The sequence below is a fragment of the Dendropsophus ebraccatus genome, chromosome 12 (assembly GCF_027789765.1).
Source record: "Dendropsophus ebraccatus isolate aDenEbr1 chromosome 12, aDenEbr1.pat, whole genome shotgun sequence".
NCBI lineage: Eukaryota > Metazoa > Chordata > Amphibia > Anura > Hylidae > Dendropsophus > Dendropsophus ebraccatus.
The window spans coordinates 73,440,038-73,462,283 of record NC_091465.1 but is presented as its reverse complement, the minus strand read 5'-3'; the positions used below and the strand labels follow the sequence as shown (position 1 = coordinate 73,462,283).

At 43.7% G+C, this 22,246-nt stretch overlaps 1 protein-coding gene across 1 annotated transcript in view; it reads right to left on the bottom strand.

Annotated features, from left to right (window-relative positions):
* Nucleotides 1–335: 335 nt before the first annotated feature.
* The window catches only part of LOC138769664 (galectin-4-like), a 45,685-nt gene continuing 23,774 nt past the window's right edge, over nt 336–22,246 (bottom strand). The window contains exons 2-5 of the mRNA XM_069948272.1: nt 15,731–15,757; nt 15,555–15,643; nt 8,997–9,162; nt 336–1,330 (exon numbers count right to left, since the gene is read on the bottom strand). Coding sequence (XP_069804373.1) covers nt 1,187–1,330; nt 8,997–9,162; nt 15,555–15,643; nt 15,731–15,748 — 417 coding nt within the window. The 5' untranslated portion in view covers nt 15,749–15,757 and the 3' untranslated portion in view covers nt 336–1,186. The remainder of the gene's footprint in view (nt 1,331–8,996; nt 9,163–15,554; nt 15,644–15,730; nt 15,758–22,246) is intronic.

Here is a 22,246-nt window from a genome sequence, read left to right as displayed (position 1 = left end):
ATTTGCCCACCCCTGGGGGTGGCAGCAGAGAGCACTGTGTCACACTGGAAAGAACACACCACTTCCTGCAGGACATACAATAGCTGATAAGTACTGCATAGTTGCCAACATTTGATTCCCCCCCCCCCCCCAGAATACTTTGGCTTTGATTGATGAGAGGTGTGGCTTATTGGGGTGTAGTTTGTGCGGGTGTGGCCTATTGTGGGTGTGGCTTGTCACTGGTTGGGGTATTTCTGGGTGTGGTTTGTGGATTCTGAGCTCCTAAACCTACTAACTGATAAAGACTGAGATCACATTCCATTTTAATATAAAGCACCAGAGACGGTATATGGGATTTAATGCATTTATTGTGTGGTGAAATACAATCCATGTCATAGCTTATAGGAGGAGATTATGCCGCATAAAATAGAAAGACATAGCGGTTTACCACAAGAGTGCACCAGAGGAAGCCATTGGTTTATAGAGATCATATATAAGATCAGAAATACTTAGCTGTCAAAATTCCACCATTAGGGTGGGCTTACACAAACAGAAATCGCAGCGGATTTCACGCTACAAGTTCGCCGCAAATTCTGCTGCGAATCCCAGTACTGTCAGTTGGTATGGGTTTACATACTTGCAGAGGATTTTTCATTCTGAGTTGAGTACGTAAACCCCGTCCCCTTTAACCCGCCGTGGCCCGGTGAATACTTTAATGTCCTGCTTCTGTGGCTTCCGATTCCCTGATGTGCCACTCACTGTCCCGCCGCAGGCACTGACTGGCTGAGCGGGACACTAGTAGCGGGCAGCCACAGAAGCAAGCCGGAGCACGGACTGGTAAAGTATTTACATACTCGCTGATTAATAAAAAATCCGCTGAAAGTATGTAAACCCATACAAACGGACAGTACTGGGAATCGCAGCGGATTTCGTGTGAACCCACCCTGAAGATCATTTAATGCTGGAGACGTCTATAACTGATGGGATAAGGAGGGTGAGAGAAGCCGATCCTGTCATCACATTATGGAAGCGTAAACCAAGAAAACGTTAGCCGAAAGAAAGATCCTCCATGAGTGACATGTAAGTGTAATGTTACCAACATGTCTCAGTGTATTCTATCTTTGACTTAGACTGGTATTAAGATATAGAGACAATGATAGATCTGGTAAAGACTTCTTAAGGAAAAATTTTTGTATTTTGCTGGGAGTTAGAACTGGAGACAGTACAACTTGAAATCTCCAAATAGTTCAACAATATCAATTTCGTTGAAAGGCTTGCGATGGTTAAAGCTGAAACGGAGTATTCCGTTAACATACACTGCAATACTGCTTCCTTCATTCTTGATTTCCATCTGGAAGTAAATAATACATAGAAAAGACAGATTTTTACTTACTGGTGCCCACAGGTATTATACATTATTCAGAGGAAAACAAACAGAAAAAGTTAATTGCAGTTTGGGGTGGTGGTGAGTGGTATAGGTACCAATATGGTAACCACTACTTTTTACATTTACACGCTACTTAGCTGCAGCTGTCAGTCAGTGGGTGTGTAATGTGGATATTAAGGCTCCGAAAAGTTTCTGCCAGAACCATCAATGGAGAAATGAAACACAAGACCACAGGGAGGAGCTGGGAACTGCTGGGAAATGGGAGTCATGTGTAGGGAGCTGAAGGCCTGTCCAGTCTGCTCACTGAGCAACAGACTAAAGGAGGAACAAGACAGAAATAACAAAGAATAACATCACATAGAAAGGTGATATGGGGATGTAACAGCACTGTGTGTTTGAATGAGTTAGAGTCTATAGTTACATTTTGATTTATGTAATTGCAGAACCTACTACCTGGACTCGGGTCTGATGTTACTCTTTTTTTTTTTTTTTAAAGATGTTTTATTGATGGTATTTCAAGTTAAGAAGCATACAGGGTAGTATTCATTATTGATAAAGATGACATAAAGAGTCGTAAAAATAACCATTTTACAGAATATGGAAAATGTATGAATAAATCTTATACAAGAAAGTATTACTAAAAAGCAACAGTAAAACAACAACAAAACATTGTCACCTCAAGTATGTTGTAATTTCAGCATTTATAAAAGTACTATCAGCAGAATATCAAAAGTAAATCTATAAAGTAGAGAAAAGTAAAGATTAAGACAGTTGGAGTGCTCCCAGGGTCCCTTTTTGGGCGGCCATGCAATACCATGTGCTATCTTTAAACTGATTTATTATTGTTTCTCTTTCCTCCGTAGTGAAGTCATGAATCATAAACTGTTTCCATTTAGACATAAATGTTTTAGTTGTTTTTGCCTTAGTTCGCAGAATGTCTAACATTTCCCAGTGGAATACCTCTTTTAGGCTGGGTTCACACGCTGTAACTGTGCGGCTGTATTTTTTATGCGGCTGTAAATGTGCGGGTGAAACTCCGGCCGTGGGAAAAAATAGACATGCGGCTCAAAACATACGGTCATTTACTTGGAAATCTGGTTCAACTAAAAATAACAAATAAAATCTTAAGAAAGTGATGGAAACACCTCTGGATGCATCTGGGAAAGCAGGGAAACAGTTTACATGAATCGCTATTACCGGGGTTTGCGATCCTCTGCACTATAGCCGATGTCTCTCATGGTTAATATATTGAATTAATAAAACACATTTTCTGTCTAATAAAGTCCCTTTTATTGTTCAATAATTAAATGTAAACGATTCCATCATTTTGCAATTAAATATACTGTTAAAATAAATATATATATAAATAAATGTATATTTATATATATATTTATTTTTTGACAGTATATTGAATTGCACAATGATGGATTCGTTAGAATTAAATTATTGAACAAAGAAACTGTATTTATTTAAACAAAAATGTGTTTTCTTAATTAAATATTAATTAGTACAGGAAGCTCTATAAGCCGGTAATTCATATGCCGGCAATAGAGCATTCTGTACTAATCATCACTTTACTTTAATGAAAACATCAAATGTTTCTTCTAATTATGTTATGACAATAGCATTATTAGAAGAAACATTTAGAATTATATGTGCGCTCAGCTGATTGGCTGTTCGGCTGAGCGCACATATAAAGAGCCGGTCTGCAGTACAGTGACTTCATTGTGCTGCGGACCAGCGAAGAGACAACATCGGGGTGAGTATAGAGCTCTCCCCACCCCCTCCCCTGCACTGCACCCCTCCCAGCAAGGAAGGGGGGTCACTTAACCCCTTCCTTGCTGGGATGGGTGCAGTCTGACATCAGTCTGGCCCCCAGGGGGTTAAGGGGGATGCAATACATCCTCCCTTAACCCCTTGGGGGTCAGACTGTAAGCAGCGATCTGTAAAGATGCTGCATACTGTAAGGAGCACAACACCGCTCACAATGATGGGTGTTGTGCTCCTGTTTGTGTGTTTTTTGTGTGTTTCTCCCTTTTTGTTTTTCAGATATCGGTATCCTGGGGATTACGTCGGATTCCATAGACTACGTCGATGACCAGCGGTTGTTCTTTGAATTTTTTTAATAAAATGGTCAATGAGGGGTGTGGGGGTGTTTTTATTTGAATAAAAAATATTTTTAACTTGTGTCTTGTCTTTATTTCTTTACTTTATAGACTTAGTAGTGGAAGCCGTCTAATAGACGGAATCCATTACTAAGTTGGGGCCTAGTGTTAGCGGGTATAAAATGGCTAACACTAACCCCCTATTATTACCCCAGTACCCAATGACACCAGGGGTACTGGGAAGAGCCGGGTGCCAGTGGTCCCGGAGCGTCAATATTGGCGCTCCTGGACCGGGCGGCAGCAGGCTGGTAAGATTTAGGCTGGGGAGGGCCTAAACCAATGGCTCTTCCCACCCTGGTGTTACCAGGCTGCTGTCGTTTGGTTTTTAACCCGGCTGGTTATAAAAATAGGGGGGACCCTATGCGTTTTTTTTTAATTATTTATTTATTTTAAAAAAAACCCGCATAGGGTCCCCCCTATATTTATAACCAGCCGGGTTAAAAACCAAACGACAGCAGCCTGGTAACACCAGGGTGGGAAGAGCCATTGGTTTAGGCCCTCCCCAGCCTAAATCTTACCAGCCTGCTGCCGCCCGGTCCAGGAGCGCCAATATTGACGCTCCGGGACCACTGGCACCCGGCTCTTCCCAGTACCCCTGGTGGCATTGGGTACTGGGGTAATAATAGGGGGTTAGTGTTAGCCATTTTATACCCGCTAACACTAGGCCCCAACTTAGTAATGGATTCCGTCTATTAGACGGCTTCCACTACTAAGTCTATAAAGTAAAGAAATAAAGACAAGACACAAGTTAAAAATATTTTTTATTCAAATAAAAACACCCCCACACCCCTCATTGACCATTTTATTAAAAAAATTCAAAGAACAACCGCTGGTCATCGACGTAGTCCATGGAATCCGACGTAATCCCCAGGATACCGATATCTGAAAAACAAAAAGGGAGAAACACACAAAAAACACACAAACAGGAGCACAACACCCATCATTGTGAGCGGTGTTGTGCTCCTTACAGTATGCAGCATCTTTACAGATCGCTGCTTACAGTCTGACCCCCAAGGGGTTAAGGGAGGATGTATTGCATCCCCCTTAACCCCCTGGGGGCCAGACTGATGTCAGACTGCACCCATCCCAGCAAGGAAGGGGTTAACTGACCCCCCCTTCCTTGCTGGGAGGGGTGCAGTGCTGGGGAGGGGGTGGGGAGAGCTCTATACTCACCCCGATGTTGTCTCTTCGCTGGTCCGCAGCACAATGAAGTGACTGTACTGCGGACCGGCTCATTATATGTGCGCTGAGCCGATCAGCCAATCAGCTGAGCGCACATATAATTCTAAATGTTTCTTCTAATAATGCTATTGTCACAACATAATTAGAAGAAACATTTGATGTTTTCATTAAAGTAAAGTGATGATTAGTACAGAAAGCTCTATTGCCGGCATATGAATTAACGGCTTATGGAGCTTCCTGTACTAATTAATATTTAATTAATAAAACACATTTTCGTTGAAATAAATACAGTTTCGTTGGTCAATAATTTAATTCTAATGAATCCATCATTGTGCAATTCAATATACTGTCAAAAAATAAATATATATATAAATATACATTTATTTATATATCTATTTTTTTTAACAGTATATTTAATTGCAAAATGATGGATTCGTTAGAAATAAATTATTGACCAACGAAAGTGTCTTGATTACAAAGAAAATGTGTTTTAGTAATTTAATATATTAACTATTAGAGGCATCGGCATTCGGCATCATTGCCGGCTATTTTTGAAGTACTCCGTACGGACCGCCTGTCAATCCTCGGCCGCATGTTTAGCCGCAAACAATGGTCTTGTTCATTTTTTACGGGTCCGTTTACGATAGGGCCGTAGATTCAGACATAGTGTGCACTGTGCAGCCGCATATCCTATACTTCCAAGCATACACACGAACCACCAAAAATACCGCCGCACAATTACAGCCGCAAATACAGCCGCACTGTTACAACGTGTGAACCGAGCCCCCGAAAGACAGAAATCAGAAAATATACTGGTGGTCACACTAGTATTTGGCGGCTGTCGTTTAGAGTCTGTGTGTGAGTGGTGGTCTGTGGTCTATGACACCTGTTACACAGGACAATGAGCAGTGAAGTTCTATGCAGATTTACTACAAATCACAGCAATACAATGTACGACAGCAGCACCACCAGCCGCAAAATAATAAAAGAGTACACTTAGCACTTCTTAGGGGTCTGTATGCAACACCTAATGTCCCCTTTCTGCCAGCAGCCGATCATCACAGTGTGCTGCTGAAATCGTGGTAGCTGCAAGTCCCAGCCAGCAGTCTGGTGTAATACAAAAAAAAAAAAAAACGATTTTAAGCCCTTACAAGGGCTGTTTGGTTCTTTCGCTAGTATTCCTACCTACTGGAACGCTAATTCATTCCCTAACGCTCTCCCTGACTAGCAGACAGCATGGAGTAGAGACAATGGCACCTGAGCTGCCTGATCATCATTTTTCATAAAAAAAAAAATTAGAGGTATGCAGAGGTATGCAATATGACATTTATCCCATATTGTGAACACTAAACTAGTGCTGCCAGTGTTAGTAAGGCGGGGAGGCAAGTTTGCTGAACAGCCTGGGGCTGTTATGGTAAAGTTATGGTAAAGTTTATCTGCTCCTGGTGACCAGTGACCTGATACACAGCGGCCAACCACATTAGGGCTGCTTCTTTGCTGTCCATGTAACGTATCAGTTTTTAAATGGTTACTTTTAACGTACATTTAAAAAAAAAAAAAAAAAAACGTATCTATATATATATATATATATATATATATATATATATATATATATGTGGAAGTCAATGGAAAAAGGGATCCAAAAGGAGTGCACACGTTTAATTTTTTTTCGGGGAGCTGGGGGTGACTGAGTGGGACTGAGAGGGACTGGGGCAGCTGGGGGTGACGGGATGTAAGGGCATGCTGGGAGAAGTCGTTATACACATAAAGGCTGGGGGTAGAAGTTATACACATACAGGCTGTCAGGACATGCTGGGAGTAGTAGTTCTACACAGGCTGTCAGGACATGCAGACAGCTGTAGTCATACACAGGTTGTGAGGGCATGCTGGGAGCTGTAGTTCTACACAGGCTGTCAGAGCATGCTGGGAGTATTAGTTCTACACAGGCTGTCAGGACATGGTGGGAGTAGTAGTTCTACACAGGCTGTCAGGACATGCTGGGACTAGTAGTTCTACACAGGCTGTCAGGACATGGTGGGAGTAGTAGTTCTACACAGACTGTCAGGACATGCTGGGACTAGTAGTTCTACACAGGCTGTCAGGGCATGCTGGGAGTAGTAGTTCTACTCAGGCTGTCAGGGCATGCTGGGAGTAGTAGTTCTACACAGGTTGTCAGGACATGATGGGAGTAGTAGTTCTACACAGGCTGTCAGGACATGCTGGGAGTAGTAGTTCTACACAGGCTGTCAGGACATGCAGGGAGCTGTAGTTCTACACAGGCTGTCAGGGCATGCTGGGAGCTGTAGTTATACATAGGCTGTCAGGACATGCAGACAGCTGTAGTTCTACACAGGCTGTCAGGGCATGCTGGGAGCTGTAGTTATACATAGGCTGTCAGGACATGCAGACAGCTGTAGTTATACATAGGCTGTCAGGGCATGCTGGGAGCTGTAGTTATACATAGGCTGTCAGGGCATGCTGGGAGCTGTAGTTATACATAGGCTGTCAGGGCATGCTGGGAGCTGTAGTTATACATAGGCTGTCAGGGCATGCTGGGAGCTGTAGTTATACACAGGCTGTGAGGGCATGCTGGGAGTAGTAGTAGTTCTACACAGGCTGTCAGGGCATGCTGAGAGCTGTAGTTATACACAGGCCGTCAGGGTTTCCTGGGAGCTGTAGTTATACACAGGCCGTCAGGGTATGCTGGGAGCTGTAGTTATACTCAGCCACACATGAGCACTAACACACACACACACACACCCCCCACTAACACACAGACATACACACAGACAGATACATACATATACTCACACAGCAGTAGTAGTGGAGGATGTCTCTGCCCATGAGGAGGAGGAGGTAGAGCGGAGGATCACACTGCTGTTATCTCCGTCGGGAGAGGGTGCGGGGTTATGGGCATCTGTGAGCTGAGAGACGCTGTGGGGAACGGGGGATAGGGCCAGGCTGCAGTCACATGTTCAGGGGAGAGGAGCTGCCTCCTTGCTTACTCTCAGCAAGGCTATTGTGCGAGACGGAGGACAGACATATAGGCTTAGGGGGTGTCCCCTTCCTGCTGGGAGTGCACAGCACCCTGTGCGGTCGCACTGCTCACACACCCCTAAGGCCGGCTAATAAGGCTAGGTGATGTGATTTTACCTACTTGCACTGTTCCTATATGACTACACCTATATACAGGCCTCTGAATTAGTAGATGATCAGAGCGTGATCATTGTAGTCACAATACACAAGCAAGAGAAAGACAGTAATCTTTAAACAATTTATGGAAAACAACACGTTGTGCTAGCCTGACTGCGCAGAACAGGAAACTGCTACCATTTATGGAATGACCTATTAGAGTGTGACATGTATGTGTCTTGTGACTTTAAAACCCGCCTGTATTGAATGTTTACATATTTCTTGTGAAAACACTATGCATAAGTAGTACCGCCCCATATTCTGTTTATAAAAGTTAACACAAATTAATAAAGGAGGCGCTTCCCAAACTTGCATTACTGATACATACATTAGATGTCTGTGTCTGTAATTTCAAGGTGTAAGCAGAACTGCAGCTGCTATCTCTAAATCTGAAAACATCCTATACCTGGGTTGTGACTTGTCTCCATAGATAAGGTCAACATCTAAATTTAGTCTTATCACCGGCCCTGGGAGGAGGACGCATCAATGGGAGAGAGGACATACAGTGGGAGGACAGAGCACACAAGAAATTGTCACTCACTACTCACATTGCAGTGTAATGAAGTGACAGCAATTGAAACTATCGGGGTCCACCCTCCAGGCACTTCAGGTCTCTCTCCTCAAGTCCCAGAGAGCAGTGGTGCATGACCTGACTTGATGAGGTTGTAACGTCGAAACAGTTCAGTTCCAGCTGCTGTACAGCCTGTCTACAGTCGCCATCTCTTATTCCCGAACCTCCTGGCCCATCCACCTGCTTAGATTGACTGACCTTCCTGGCCTGCATAAACCTTACTCTGCATGTAAACTATATTTTCTCATAATATAATTATAAAAAATAATAATAATATAATTTAAACTAAATAATATATACTAAAAAAATATTTATAATTTATTTATATTTTTATAATATAATATTTATACATAATATAAACTAAAAAAAACAAACACATTTAACACATATGCATGGGTGTAACAATAGCTGTATTGAGTTGCAGTACCATACATGACCTGTACACAGGTATGGCACTATTGTTGGAAAAAAGAAGCCATGTTTTTTATCAATAAGTTTTGACAACATTAATTGTTCTTACCATAAAGTCTTTCCCACGTTCGAAGCCCGTGACTGACTTATCCCAATCCTCTGTACCCCAGGAGCCATCTAGGAAACTATTTCTTACTATTTTGTTTTCATCCAAACGAATATTCACATGAAAGTAAATCTCGCCAGTTTGGCTTTTTAAAAGATTTACGCTAAACCTAGAAAAGAGACAGTGACAACTGATTTTAATGTTGAAGATTTGTGTTAAATGTATATTGATCTATGGCATGGAGACTTTATTGATATAAAAATAAATTTAAAAAAATTATAAATGATCTCCTGTACTTGTTTTAAATATGTCTATGCAGTAGATTCTGAGCAATCTTGGGTCTCCTACTGTAATCAAGAGTGAAAGAAGAGTAGTGGCTTGGTGTTTGTGCCTCACTTTGGCATGCCTAATCGTTCTTTCCTCCTCCCTCTTTCTGATGCATATATACTGTGGCCGGGCCTCCTCCTCGATGTTATTGCCATTGCTGTGCGTGTGTTTCCCAGGCCGCTGATCTCCGGGGCCACGTGCTCTGACTATTCTCATTTGCGCATGCGCCATAGGTCATGACTCTCTTGGTGGCATCACTGCCTCCGCCGCTCTTCTGGGCTATGCTGCGTGCACAAGCAGCAATAGCACCAACGCACGGCCTGCGAGGTCAGCGGCTTGGGGGATGCATACACATCATCGACAACATCGAGCAGGAGGCCCACCAGCAGTAAATATTCATCAAAAAGAGGGAGAAGGAAGTAGTGGTGAGGTGTACCAAAGTGGGGCACAGACACCAAGCCACTACTCCACTTTGACTTTTGATTACAGTAGGAGATGCAAGACTGCTCAGAATCTACTGCACGAACATTTTTACTACAAGTACCATGCTCACAAGGGGATAGCAACCCTGACTACTCTGTCAGCACCTCAGGTCCGGTCCAGGTGCTGGCAGGTTCCCATTTACCAAATCTTCCACTGGCACTTACAAAATGGTTTAGGAGGAGGCATGGCCTCTACCATTGCCTGATACGTATATCATGATTTATGGCTGTAAAAAATCATAAACCATAAAAAATGTACACCTGCTCCGGAGGTATTACCTAATTTACTAAGAGGCGCACACCAGTTAGTAATTCCTGCAAGGTGATTGGGGGTAGGGATGAACGAACTTTTGAAAAGTTCAGTTCTGTTCGATCTGGCTTCATACGAACCGAACCTAAAACGAACCTTGCTATAACGGCTGAATAATTGCAGCTACAATAGTGGGAGTCTGATAGGGTATAATTTCGTTTAGTTGCAGTTGCTATTACAAAGAAAAAAGTGGAAAAAATCAAAGTGCAAAAATAGTGAAAAAAAATTTGCCAAGGTGTAAGTGATTATACTGGACTACAGATGAGCGAATAGCAATTGCCGGCAATAATACCGCACCCGGTAATTGTTAACATTTAATTAATAAAGCACATTGTTCAATAGCATAATTAAAACGAATCAATGCTTTTGCAAATAAAATATACTGTTAATAAAAATAAATAAATATATAAATAAATGTGTGTATATATATATACAGGGGCGGTCTTGGCATTTTTGGGGCCCCAAGCGAAGTTATGTCTGGGGCCCCCCCTCGACACGCGTTCCAAAACAATAGACCGCTGTGTGTTGCCCCCAGTAGTATATACCCCTTGTGTGCTACCGCCAGTAATATATACTCCTTGTGTGCTGCCCCCAATAGTATATACCCCTTGTGTCCTGCCCCCAGTAGTATATACCCCTTGTTTGTTTCCCCCAGTAGTATGTAGACCCGTGTGTTCCCCCAGTTATATATAGCCCCCCGTGTGCTCCCCCAGAAGTATACAGACCTCCTGTGTGCTGCCCCAGTTGTATATAGACCCCCTGTGTGCTATCCCCAGTTGTATATACCCCCTGTGTGCTCCCCCACTAGTATATAGGCCCCCTGTGTGCTCCAACACATGGATATAGACCCATGTGTGCTCCTCCAGTAGTATATAAACCCCCTGTGTGGTTCCCCCAGTAGTATATAGACCCCCTGTGTGCCCCACCAGTATTATAAAGACCCCTTGTGCGCTGCCCCAGTAGTATACAGACCCCGTTTTGCTCCCCCAGTTATATATAGACCACCTGTGTGCCTCACAAGTAGTATATAGACCCCCTGTATGTTCCCCCAGTAGTATATAGACCCCCTGTGTGCCCCAACAGTAGTATATAGACCCCTGTGTGCTCCCCCAGTAGTATATAGCCCCCCTGTGTGCCCCTTCACTTGGATATAGACCTCCTGTGTGCTCTTCAAGTTGTATATAGACCCCATTCTGCTGCCCCAAGTAGTATATAGACCCCCGTGTGCTGCCCCCACTAGTATATAGACCCCTCTGTGAAGCCCCAGTAGTCTATAGCCCCCTGTGTGCTCCCCCTGTTATATAGCCCCCCTGTGTGCTCCCTCCATTTATACAGACCCCTGATGTGCTCTCCCCCAGTTAAACAGACCCCTGTGTGCTCCCCCTCCCATATAGTATATAACACAATAAAGCAAACACTTATACTCACCTGGGTTCCGGGCGTCTCCTCTTCTCTTTACTCTTGTGGAAGGGTTTTCCCTGCGATCACAAGAGGCCGCACTCCCCTTGTCTTGGCGCCGATGCTCCAGTGATGTTACTGGAGCGCCGGCACCACAAGGACAAAACTGCCACTTGTGACTGCAGGGAAAACCCTTCCTGCGGCCACAAGAGTGACTGACAGGAAGGGAGCCAATGTCTCCCGCCCTGTCAGTGCTGCTGCATGTAACTATGAGCGCTCATTACGATTGCTCATAGTTACAGTTCAGATGGCAGCAGCGAGCGGGGCAGCCGCCCTGTCCAGCGGTCTTGAGCACAAGAGCGGGGCGTGGGGGCCCCCCTGGATGTTGGGGGCCCCAAGCGATCGCTTGGGGTGCTTGGTGCCAAAGACCGCCACTATATATATATATATATATATATATATATATATACATATATATATATTTACAGTATATTTAATTGAAAAAGCATTGATTCGTATTAATTATGCTATTGAACAATGATAATAGCTTTCTTAGAACGGGTTAATGCCGGAAGTTACTATTGCCGATAATACAGTTCAATATAATATTTAATTAATACTTAAATTAAAACAGCAAATGTTTCTTCCAATTATGCAATTTTTTTTTTATCACAATAGCAAAGTTAGAAGAAACATTTAGATTATATGTCCGCCCAGCTGATTGGCTGAGCGGACATATAAAGAGCCGAGCCAACACACTGAGCTCAGTGTGCTGGGGATCGGCGAAGAGACAAGACCTGGGAGGGTGAGTATAAAGCTGTCCCCCACCCCCTCCCCTGCACTGCACCCATCCCAGCAAGGAAGGGGGGTCACTTAACCCCTTCCTTGCTGGTATGGGTGCAGTCGGACATCAGTCTGGCCTCCAAGGGGTTAAGTGGGAACCCTTTCTTAACCCCCTGGGGACCATATTGGTCAGTATGGCACTCAAATGGTTAAGGGGGATGCAATGCATCCTCCTTTAACCCCTTGGGTGCCACACTGTAAGCAGCGATCTGTAAAGATGCTGTATACTGTAAGGTGCACAACACCGCTCACAATGAAGGGTGTTGTGCTCCTGTTTGTGTGTTTTGTGTGTTTCTCCCCTTTTGTTTTTCAAATATCGGTATCCTGTGGATTATGATGGATTCGGTGGACTACGTCAATGACCAGCGGTTGTTTGGATTTTTTTTTTATAAAATTGTCAACAAGGGGTTTGGGGGTCTGTTTATTTGAATAAAAAATATTTTTCACTGGTGTCTTGTCTTTATTTCTTTACTATATAGACTAAGTAGTGGAAGCCGTCTAATAGTCGGAATCTATTACTAAGTCACGGCTTCGTGTTAGCCGGTATAAATAGGCTAACACTTACACCACCATTATTACCCCAGTACCCAATGCCACCAGGGGTGGTACTGAGAAGAGCCAGGTGCCAGTGATCCCGGAGCATTAAAATTGGGGCTCCTGGACTGGGTGGCAGCAGGCTGGTAATGTTAAGGCTGGGGAGGACCAAAACAAATGGCCCTTACCACCCTGGTGTTACTAGGCTGCTGTTGCTTGGTATTTAACCCGGCTGGTTATGAAAATAGGAGGAACCCTACGTGGTTTTTTAAAATTATTTATTTATTTAAAAAAATAAAATAAAAAACGTGTAGGGTTCCAGCTATTTTCATAAACAGCCGGGTTAAAAACAAAGCAACAGCAGCCTAGTAACACAAGAGTGGGAAGGGCTATTTGTTTTGGCCCTCCCCAGCCTTAATATTACCAGCCTGCTGCCGCCCTTTCCAGGAGCTCTAACTTTGACGCTCTTGTACCACTGGCACCCGGCTCTTCCCAGTAGCCCTGGTGGCATTGGGTACTGGGGTAATAAAGAGGGGTTAGTGTTAGCCATTTTATACCGGCTAACACTAAGCCCCAACTTAGCAATGGATTCTGTCTACTAGACGGCTTCCACTACTAAGTCTCTATAGTAAAGAAATAAAGACAAGACACAAGTGAAAAATATTTTTTATTCAAATAAAAATGCTCCCACATCCCTTGTTGACCATTTTATAAAAAAAAAAAAACTATTCCAAACAACAGCTGGTCATCGACGTAGTCCACCAAATCAGTCGTAATCCACAGGATACCAATATCTGAAAAACAAAAAGGGAGAAACACACAAAAAGCACACAAACAGGAGCACACCACCCATCATTGTGAGCAATGTTGTGCACCTTACAGTATACAGCATCTTTACAGATTGCTGTTTACAGTGTGGTACCCAAGAGGTTAAAGGAGGATGCATTGCATCCCCCTTAACCCTTTGGGTGCCATACTGAACAACCTGGCCCCCAGGGGGTTAAGTAAGGGTCCACACTTAACCCCTTGGAGGCCAGACTGATGTCAGACTGCACCCATACCAGCAAGGAAGGGGTTAAGTGACCCCCCTTCCTTGCTGGGATTGGTGCAGTATACATACAGGGTAAGCCTATATATACATACAGGGTAAGCTTTATACTCACCCTCCCAGGTCTTGTCTCTTCGGCGGTCCCCGGCACACTAAGATCAGTGTGTCGGCTCCAGCTCTTTATATGTCTGCTCAGCCAATCAGCTGGGCGGACATATAAATCTAAATGTTTCTTTTAATTTTGATATTGTGATAAAAAAATTTCATATTTAGAAGAAACATTTGCTGTTTTAACTAAAGTAAAGTATTAATTAAGTATTATATTGAACTGTATTATCGGCAATAGTAATTGCCGGCACTAATACAGCTCCCTGTATTTGTTAATATTTAATTAATAAAGCACATTTTCGCACATTGTTCAATAGCATAATTAAAACGATTACATGCTTTTTCAATTAAATATACTGTAAATCTATCTATCTATCTATATATACATACACATTTATTTATATATTTATTTTTTTATTAACAGTATATTAAATGCAAAAGCATTGATTCATTTTAATTATGCTATTAAACAAAGAAAATAGCTTTTTTAGAACAAAAATTTTTTTATTAATTAAATATTAACTATCACAGGGTGCACTATTATTGACAGGGATCAATAACCCTGGTAATACCGTTCCCTGTAATACTGCTTCCCTGCTTTCCCAGATGCATTCCAGAGGTGTTTGCCTCACTTTCTTAAGATGTCTTGGACTTGTCTATTCTGTGATTTTATTTGTTATTGTTATTCTAACCAGATTGGTTACGAACTTTCTAAAAGTTCGGTTCGGTGACGAACCAAACTTTTTCCAAAGTTTGTAACGAATCTGGTTCGTTACGGTTCGGTTCGCTCATCCTTAATTGGGGGGTAGGGCTTTATGTGTGAATAATGTACGAATAAGTCTTAATAAATGTCCCCTATTGAGTCAGCAGGAGCCACCTACTCAGCTGATCACTGGCAGCTACAGTGTCCTAGAATCGGAGGTAGGTGAGTATGTTATTTGTTCTCCTATACGTTTAATTTCAGTTTCATCAAGAGAGAAACATTTTCTCAAACTTTTTCTTTTAAATTTACATGATAAATTCTCTTAGGTGACCTGTACAGGCAATTGAGGTTTACTTCAATGGTAATGCACTGCAATGTAGTGTCATTTTTGTGATCTCCTATTATCTCCTGCCTTTACAAGGGTGTAATAAACAGACAAATGCAGCAACCATGGAGGTTTTCAAAGGCTTCTTTACTGCGGTGACAACAGAATGACACCCCACAATTGTGTTATGGGGTTTGGGTTCAATGGGCATTGGAGACAGCAAAGGACTAGCTACTAACCATATAAATGCCACAGTCGCTATTAACACAGATCGATCCCTGCAGCTTAAAATGAGTCTCAATACAGATAGCAGCTCCTGAGCCCACCTCATTTACTCTGACATTTGTTATACATGTAAGTCAGTTGTCAGGAAGGGGTTAAAACTTTGGTAGGTTTGTCCAACTCCGAGCATACTACATTTTATGGTACTTTATTTATCCACTATACAAACTCTAATTACTGGTAATCCAAGAAGAAACATACTTCTTTGAGTTGTCAGGAATGTGTCCTATGATGGTGACACTTTGATATACTCCAAAATTTGCATGAAAAATTGCTTCATAGGGCTGTCTCTATAAAAATAAATAGTCTTTAGTATGACAATATAGAATTCACCAACTTTAGTATAGTCCACAAGTAAAAAAATGTTAAATTCATACCGGTTTATAATTAGTCATGGCTGCTTCCTGTGGATGAGAATATAAAGAAAGATATAAAACCCATAATATGTAGATATATTATTATTATACTGACATACATAGATACAAACAGTACACAATAAACCCATGTACATGTAACTCTGTACAAGAAACTCAAATTGCAAGGTGCGGCCATACTTAAGATCTTTTCAAAAGTATTTAAAGAATTACCCAATTGCATCTACTCCCTTTATTATTGTACATACATTTACAAAACTTGCTGCCTGCATGGACTCGAAATAATCATCTATTATCAATGAAACGTTGTATAACTGATTGTTAGGAATCTAAAATGGATTGGGATTTCAGTATTTCAAATGGTCTTGGGGTCATTTAATTATTGTGAAGGGCTGGGGAGTATAAAGTAAGAGCATGCTGCTGCTGTGGTGAGCACAAAGGGCTGCAACAGGTGGTGTAGTGCAGGGCTAGCTGGGTGCAGTAGTGTGTGTGTGACCTGGCAAAATGGTAATGCTAGCGTACCACACACATGCCGGACGGTGGGAAAAGAAAAAACTGTGTGAACAACTAAAAAATAACGTCCGCTGTCAAATGATGTCCGAAAATAATTGTCATCCATCATTTTTTACACTGTTTGCATTGGACGTCTGTTATTCCATTGACTTCAATGCGTTGCATTGAAATCCATTAAATAACGGACATCTTTTTAAATAGATTTAAATTTTCTTTTTTTGACGTCGTGTGAACATAGCCATACCGAGTGCACGTGAATGACTACTGACACTTCCTTGAAACAATTTAAGGGGAGAAATGTATCAAGAGTTATGTTCTTTCAAATCCCCCTCTCATTCATGTTGCTTCAGGAGCCTTGGCCGAAATCTATGCAAGCTTCAAATTGTCATATATATTTCAGGCTTAAATAACTCCATGCTGAGCCTTAATTTATGAGCATGCCTCCCCTTGCATAATACCCATATGGTCAGTGGGATGCAAAAAACAATAAAAAGTCACCCAATTTCTGCGCAAGCTTGGGCTTTTTTGACCGTCTGCGCTATGTGCAAACTTTGCTATGTTTTACTGATCAGTTTCTATACAAAAATCACACACAGTCTCTTACAGCAGTGTTTCCCAACCTTTTCCACCTCGGGGCACCCCTTGGGAAAAAAAATGAGCTCGGGGCACCCCTACCAAATAATGTTCTACAAAATACAAAAACCATCATTCAGTGACTCACAGACGACGTCTTCTTTGATCTCCGGCCCAGACTACTATGATGATTTCTTCCAGCTACGTTTCAGGTCTTCTGAACCTGCGAGACAAACAAATTAGGCTCCGCACATTTCTACCAACTTCCTTTCCTTTCTCCCTCCTATAGGCTCCCATAGTAACTGTGCTGTTTGGTGTCCTGTGCAGTAAAGCGAGTAGGAATGTGGGTTGCCTTGATATGTATCACCCCTGCTGTGCCCCTACCCATATAGTAAGAATGCCCCCCCCCATATGCCTCCATTATACTAATAGTGCCCCATGATATTCCCCCTTATACCAATAATGCCCCCTGCTATGCCCCTAGTAATGCCCCCCATGATATGCCTCCTGCTATGCCCCCCATGATATGCCCCTAGTAATGCCCCCCATGATATGCCTCCTGCTATGCCCCCCATGATATGCCTCCTGCTATGCCCCCCATGATATGCCTGCTGCTATGCCCCCCATGATATGCCTCCTGCTATGCCCCCCATGATATGCCTCCTGCTATGCTCCCAATGATATGCCTCCCATGATATGCCCCCGATGATATGCCTCCTGCTATGCCCCCCATGATAGGCCTAATGCTATGCCCCCATGATATGCCTCCTGCTATGCCCCCAATGATATGCCTCCCATGATATGCCCCCCCATGATATGCCTCCTGCTATGCCCCCCATGATATGCCTCCTGCTATGCCCCCCATGATATGCCTGCTGCTATGCCCCCCATGATATGCCTCCTGCTATGCCCCCCATGATATGCCTCCTGCTATGCTCCCAATGATATGCCTCCCATGATATGCCCCCGATGATATGCCTCCTGCTATGCCCCCCATGATAGGCCTAATGCTATGCCCCCATGATATGCCTCCTGCTATGCCCCCAATGATATGCCTCCCATGATATGCCCCCCCATGATATGCCTCCTGCTATGCCCCCCATGATATGTCTCCTGCTATGCCCCCCATGCTATGCCTCCCATCATATGCCCCCATCATATGCCTCCATACTGCTGTCCACAAATAGTTATTAAAACAAAACAAACATCCTACTCACCTAATCCACCGCAGGGAGCTGCTCTTCTCTTCTGGCTCCATCTTGTGAGCCGCGGGGACAGGACCTCCCCGACGTCACATCATCACGCCTGCCGGAGAGGTCACGTCCCGGTGTCCCATAGGCTGCTGGCAGAAAGTGCCGGCGGCCTATGGGAGAAAATGAAGTATTCCTACATTCTGCTCACTTTAATGTTCCGCCCGCTCACAGTGCGGGCGGAACATCAAAGTAATCTGTGCATCCCGAGAAGCTGCGCGTCCGCAGCTTCTGGGGATGCTTAAAGTGACAGTGTCACTATTCCCACCGGGATCCCGCTTCACCCCTGGCGGGTTCTGCTGGCACCCCAGTGTGCCGCGGCACCCCAATTGGGAAACGCTGTCTAACAGGACAAGGTACAGTAGTTACAGATAATATGCTGGAGAGTAGGAATATCTGGTCACTTCTGGTCAGCACTGGATAACCCCTTTAAGATGAGAACAATTGTAGTCACAGGAGAACTCTGTCACAAGATATCGAGGAACGCATACAGGAACATGATCACTAACATCGAAGTCAATCCGCTGTGTTGCTGTCAGGACTGGCAGGCGTAGACATGACAAAAGACAGTGGGCCCTAGATCTGAACCCACCCACTGTCACCTGCCTACTTGCCTCAGTCGACCCTAAACAGTCGCGGACAACCACGGAGTCGGTCCCTACACTGCGTAGGTGGATACACAAAACGTAGACAGACAAACAAAACACAATGGAGGATAGTCAACTAGCAGGGTCAAAACCAAACAGACAACGCAGTACAAAATCAGAAGGAGAGCGGATAGTCAAATGTCAAGCAAGAGGTCAGAACACGGGCAGAGCAATAGCAAGGGGATTAGGACAGGGAACGCTGGGAAAGGAGCAGGGGAGCTGGGACTAGAAATAACTAATAACCAGCAGGGAACAGAGGATCTGACTGCTTTTTATCCAGGAAAAAAGACCAGGTCTGGCAGCTGATTGGAGCAGCCCAGATCCCAGCATCAAGCTCAGCTGAACAGACCTAGCAGTGCAGTAACCCCTACACTGCCAGAAGTCTGACAGGCCAGGCAGGTGTGGTTGAGAAGTGAAACACAATTCAGACACAAAACCAGTGCAACAGCAGACATAAACTCAGCGCTTCCTTGGCCACCCGACATGGACTGAGGAGCATAAAGTCACATTCCTAACAGTACCCCCCCTCTTATGAGGGGCCTCAGGACCCTCACCCAAAGGACCCGGCCTGGAAGGGTTACGCATGTGGTATTGTCTAACCAGACGAGGTGCATGCATGTCTTTGCTCGCCACCCAAGTCCGTTCTTCCGGACCAAATCCCTTCCAGTGTACAAGATATTGTAGAGAACTCTGGACCCAACGAGAATCCAGAATTCTCTCCACCTCGTATTCCAGTTCACCTTGGACGACCAAGGGAGCAGGGGAAGTAGACGGCAACACAGGGTTAACATATTTCTTTAACAGCGATTTATGAAAGACATCATGTATTTTCCAACTCTTAGGTAATTGTAACTGATAAGACACAGGGTTAATGATTTTCATAATTACATAAGGACCAATGTATTTTGGAGAAAGTTTACCAGACAGGGCTTTTAACCTTAAGTTTCTAGTAGAGAGCCATACCTTATCCCCCACCATATATTCTGGGCCAGATATACGTTTTTTATCAGATTGTTTTTTAAAACTTTCTTGGGCTTTAACCAGGTTCTGAAGAGCCTGGGCCCAAACTGTGCACAGTTTATTGTAGATTTTTTCAGCAGAAGGGTTAACAGATTCGGCAGCATGTACTGAAGAACATCTAGGATTAAACCCAAAATTACAAAAGAATGGCGACATCTTGAGGGATTGACTTTCTCGGTTATTAAGTGCAAACTCAGCTAGAGGCAAGTACTCTTTCCACTTGTCTTGTGACCCTGCAACAAAACATCTTAAAAATTGTTCCAGTGATTGGTTGACCCTCTCGGTTTGACCATTGGATTGCGGATGAAAGGCGGAGGAAAAAGACAAAGTTATACCTAAGCGACCACAGAATTCCTTCCAGAATTTCGATACGAATTGTACGCCCCTATCGGATACAATATTTTCAGGGACCCCATGCAGACTCAAGATATGGTTAATAAACAGGGAAGCTAGGGTACGAGCGTTAGGGAGTTTACTAAGAGGAATGAGGTGACACATCTTGGAAAATCTGTCAATGACGACCCAAATCACCGTTTTCCCCCTGGAAGGGGGCAAATCGGTGATGAAATCCATAGAGACATGAGTCCAACGTCTCGCAGGCAGTGGTAAGGGTTAAAGCAGACCCTCGGGGAGTCTGCAAGGTACCTTGGACCTGGCACAGGTCTCACAGGCTTCTACAAACAATTTAGTATCCCGAGCCCACGAGGGCCACCAATAATGTCGTGATAACAGATACTGAGTGCCAGCTATGCCCGGATGACCTGCCAACACTGAGCAATGTGTCTCCTCCAGTACTCTTAAACGAAGGTTAGGAGGAACAAAGAGCTTATTCTCAGGGGTGTTCTTAGGGGCCAGGGACTGAGACTCTACCACTTGGGCAGCAAGATCGGGCTGTAGAATGGCTACCACAACCCCGAGAGCTAAAATAGTCTCTGATTCCCCACTAGGGACATTGCTGGTCTCAAAGCTACGGGACAAGGCGTCAGCTCTTACGTTTTTGGAACCAGGTCTGAAAGTTATTTCAAAATCAAAACGTGTGAAGAAGAGAGCCCATCTAGCCTGGCGAGGAGTAAGACGCTTAGCCTTGTCTAGATACACCAGATTTTTGTGATCAGTTAGGACCTTGATTTTGTGCTTAGCCCCCTCTAGAAAATGTCTCCATTCATCAAATGCCCATTTTATGGCAAGGAGCTCCCGGTTGCCTATGTCGTAGTTGCATTCAGTTTTGGAGAATTTCCTAGAGAAGTAAGCAATAGGTCTGAGATTGGTGAGTCTCTGGACCCTGTGAAAGAACAGCTCCCACCCCCACCTCCGAGGCATCCACTTCAATCACAAAAGGTTTTTCGAAGTCAGGTTGAGTCAAGACCGGAGCCACCGAAAAACATCTTTTAAGCTTGTCAAATGCCTGAACGGCTTCAGGAGTCCAGTGTACCAAATAAGCCCCTTTCCTAGTTAGATCAGTTAGGGGTTTAGCAATTACAGAAAAACCCTTGATAAATTTTCTATAATAGTTAGCGAACCCCAAGAATCTCTGTAATGCTTTAAGACAATTAGGGCGCTCCCATTTTTCAATAGCTGACACTTTTAGAGGGTCCATACAAAAAGAATTGGGTGTGATTCTGTACCCCAAAAATGAAACCTCCTGAACGCCGAACAGGCACTTCGACAATTTTGCAAATAAATGATTTAGTCTTAAAAGTTCCATAACCTTACGGACATGACAAATGTGTGAGGACCAGTCAGGAGAGAAAATCAATATGTCATCCAAATACACCACTACAAATCGTCCTAGGTATTCACGAAATACATCATTTACCAGGTGTTGAAAGACCGCGGGCGCATTGCATAATCCGAAGGGCATAACAAGGTACTCGAAGTGCCCCTCGGGAGTATTAAAAGCGGTCTTCCACTCATCACCCTCTCTTATCCTGATCAGATTGTAGGCCCCTCGCAGGTCAATTTTGGAGAACGACTTAGCCCCAACAATCTGATTAAACAAATCAGGAATAAGAGGAAGAGGGTGCTGGTTTTTCACTGTAATTTTATTTAGCTCACGATAGTCAATACAGGGGCGCAGGCCCCCATCTTTTTTCCCCACAAAGAAAAATCCCGCACCCATAGGAGAAGAAGAAGGGCGAATGTGGCCTTTACGTAAACTATCTTTGATGTATTCACGCATTGCCTCTCTCTCAGGCCTAGACAAATTAAAAATTCTTCCCCTCGGATACCTGGACCCTGGAACCAAATCAACAGCACAATCATATGGGCGATGTGGCGGTAAGACATCTACTGCTTTTTCATCAAACACATCTGCAAAATCTGACAAAAACTCAGGGATCTCTCCTTCAACCGGAGAACAATCTGCAACATTCAGCGCAACACAATGCGAAGCACAGTTAGATCCCCATTTGACCAATTCCCTGGTGGACCAATCAAATGTTGGGTTGTGTTGTGCCAACCAAGGTAACCCCAGAATAATGTCTGAAGGCAAATTATCCATAACTAAAAATTCCAAT